General features: G+C 32.6%; 1 protein-coding gene across 1 annotated transcript; it reads right to left on the bottom strand.

Annotated features, from left to right (window-relative positions):
* Positions 1-789: 789 nt before the first annotated feature.
* Positions 790-2019, bottom strand: LOC100159809 (zinc finger protein 2 homolog). Its single transcript, XM_016807443.1, has 2 exons — positions 985-2019; positions 790-885 (listed from the first exon to the last, which is right to left on the bottom strand). Exons 1-2 carry the CDS (start codon positions 2017-2019, stop codon positions 790-792), a joined length of 1131 nt encoding a protein of 376 aa, XP_016662932.1.
* Positions 2020-2861: the final 842 nt, after the last annotated feature.

Below are 2861 nucleotides of genomic sequence, written 5' to 3'. Positions count from 1 at the left end.
ATTTATTTTGTACCTAACTAAACAATTTATTTTAGTTATAAATAATTTAACTTATTTTAGATTAATAATATGTATCAGTGGATTTCCAATTTTAAATGCTCACAATTTGATTCAAAATTATAATATCAAAAAAAGGTTACATGAGTTCCATTATATTATTTTAAATTTTAAATATGAGCCACACGGCGCCACACCGATAAAAAACACTGCACAAAATCGTTTTTACACGTTCCAAGAATACTGCTTACTGAGTAGTTTTAGAGAAAAACCTTTATTAAAACTTATAGGGGACACATTTTTCTAAGGAAAGGTATTAATATTTTAATTAATTACATTACAAAACATTTTAATTTCTTTATAACTACTCTTTTGAATTTTGAACTTGATACATTAAAATGAAATGTTCAAAAAGATTATCCACTACTTAGCTTACATAAAAAAAGGGGGGATGTTCTCATTCAATAAGCAATGTGTTCCATCATTTAGACACTATTTAAATTTTGGTACCTACCTATATTTAAAAATTCCAAATATTATAATATCTCCCAAATTTTTTGAACTCGACAATATTTTTTAAGTCCAAAATACAAAATGTTTATATACAATGTTTTAAAAAGAAAATTAAAAACCACTTTAAAATTTTTCATTGAAAACCATACGAAATGTAGTATTTATTTATGCATAATATGAAAAATTAACAATTTAGTATTCAGAAACAACTATTTACATATCAAAACTAACACCTTGACAGTGCTGCCACAATATTATTTTAACAAGATTTATCTTAATTTACAATAGCCTTTGGATCTTAGATCTTTGATCGATCCGATTAGTGTGCAAGTGCATCCACTTGTGTGCCGTCAAACTGTCACTTGCAGAGAACGACTTTTCGCATACATCGCATACATATTATAGTTTCTCGTCAGTGTGTGTGCGTCGATGTTCCGACAAATGTTTACTTTCAGAGAACGACTTGTTACATACATTGCATGCGTAGAGTTTTTCTCTAGAATGTATTCGTTTGTGCGCCGTCAAACTGCCACTTGCAGAGAATGACTTGTCGCATACATCGCATGCATACGGTTTAACTCCAGTGTGCATTCGTTCGTGTGCTGCCAAACTGCCACTTACGGAGAACGACTTGTCACATACATCACACTCATAAGGTTTTTCGCCAGTGTGCATTCGTTTGTGTACCGTCAAACTTCCGTTTACAGAGAACGACTTGTCGCATATATCGCAAGCGTATGGTTTTTCACCAGTGTGCATTCGTTTGTGTGCTGCCAAACTGCCACTTACGGAGAACGACTTGTCACATACATCACACTCATAAGGTTTTTCGCCAGTGTGCATTCGTTTGTGTACCGTCAAACTTCCGTTTACAGAGAACGACTTGTCGCATATATCGCAAGCGTATGGTTTTTCACCAGTGTGCATTCGTTTGTGTGCTGCCAAACTGCCACTTACGGAGAACGACTTGTCACATACATCACACTCATAAGGTTTTTCGCCAGTGTGCATTCGTTTGTGTACCGTCAAACTTCCGTTTACAGAGAACGACTTGTCGCATATATCGCAAGCGTATGGTTTCTCACCAGTGTGCATTCGTTTGTGAGCTGCCAAACTGCCACTTACGGAGAACGACTTGTCACATACATCACACTCATAAGGTTTTTCGCCAGTGTGCATTCGTTTGTGTGCCGTCAAACTTCCGTTTACAGAGAACGACTTGTCGCATATATCGCAAGCGTATGGTTTTTCACCAGTGTGCATTCGTTTGTGAGCTGCCAAACTGCCATTTACGGAAAACGATTTGTCACATACATTGCATGCGTACGGTTTTTCACCAGTGTGCATTCGTTTGTGTGCTGCCAAACTGCTACTTACGGAGAACGATTTGTCACATACATTACACGCATAAGGTTTTTCGCCAGTGTGCGTGCGTCGATGTATCGTAAAATTGTTACTTTGGCTGAACATCTTGTCACAGACATCACATGTGTAATATTTCTTCCCCATTTTGTGTTATCAATCTTATAAGTTATATAGCAGTACCTAAATAATTGATTTCACATGTAATTGTTTTCATACAATTTTTACGTTACTATGCTATTCTGTTTATGATCAATTCGAATTTATTGACTTGACCATATTTTTAAGCCAGTACTTCTTGTATTACTTTAACTTTAAATAGATGAGTAATTATATGCTTAATATAACTCAACACATATTTTATAAAATCATTAATTAATTTAAAGTTAATAAATTACCTATTTTAATTTGAGATAAATATATTTTAGTAATTTTAAAAGAGAAAATAAATCATTGACATGGTCTCTTACAAGAATATTCTTAAAATATTGTCATTTTTGCAACACTTCATGAGATCGGAACACGTATATATAATAATCAATAGGGCTCGGATGTTTATGAAATTGCATATTTTTTTCTATTTGTCTAATTTAATGTTAACCTGAATACAAATTGTATTCATGTTCTACTGAATCAAATAATACTATTTTTATTTTGCATACTTTTGCATATTTAATGGTTTTGTATTTTAATTGCATATTTTGGGATTTTAAAAACAAAATTGCTTATTTCAGTACATTTTTTTTAAAAAAACAATTAAAATTAACGAACTACAAAATTAACTACACAATTTTTATAAAAAAGTTAGTACAATCTACAACGCATTGACGTAAAATATAAATGTTTATTATCGACTTATCGTGTTTGTTGTTCGAGACTATTGTACTTTATGAAATAAGATATCGTATACCTATAGCAATTATAGAATATTGTATACGGCGACAACCTGACAACGTTAATACGTTATGCACGACTTTAATCACCGTGTC

Source organism: Acyrthosiphon pisum, chromosome A1 (genome assembly GCF_005508785.2).
Source record: "Acyrthosiphon pisum isolate AL4f chromosome A1, pea_aphid_22Mar2018_4r6ur, whole genome shotgun sequence".
NCBI lineage: Eukaryota > Metazoa > Arthropoda > Insecta > Hemiptera > Aphididae > Acyrthosiphon > Acyrthosiphon pisum.
Note: the sequence above shows the minus strand (reverse complement) of the source record. Positions and strands in the feature narration are given on the sequence as shown.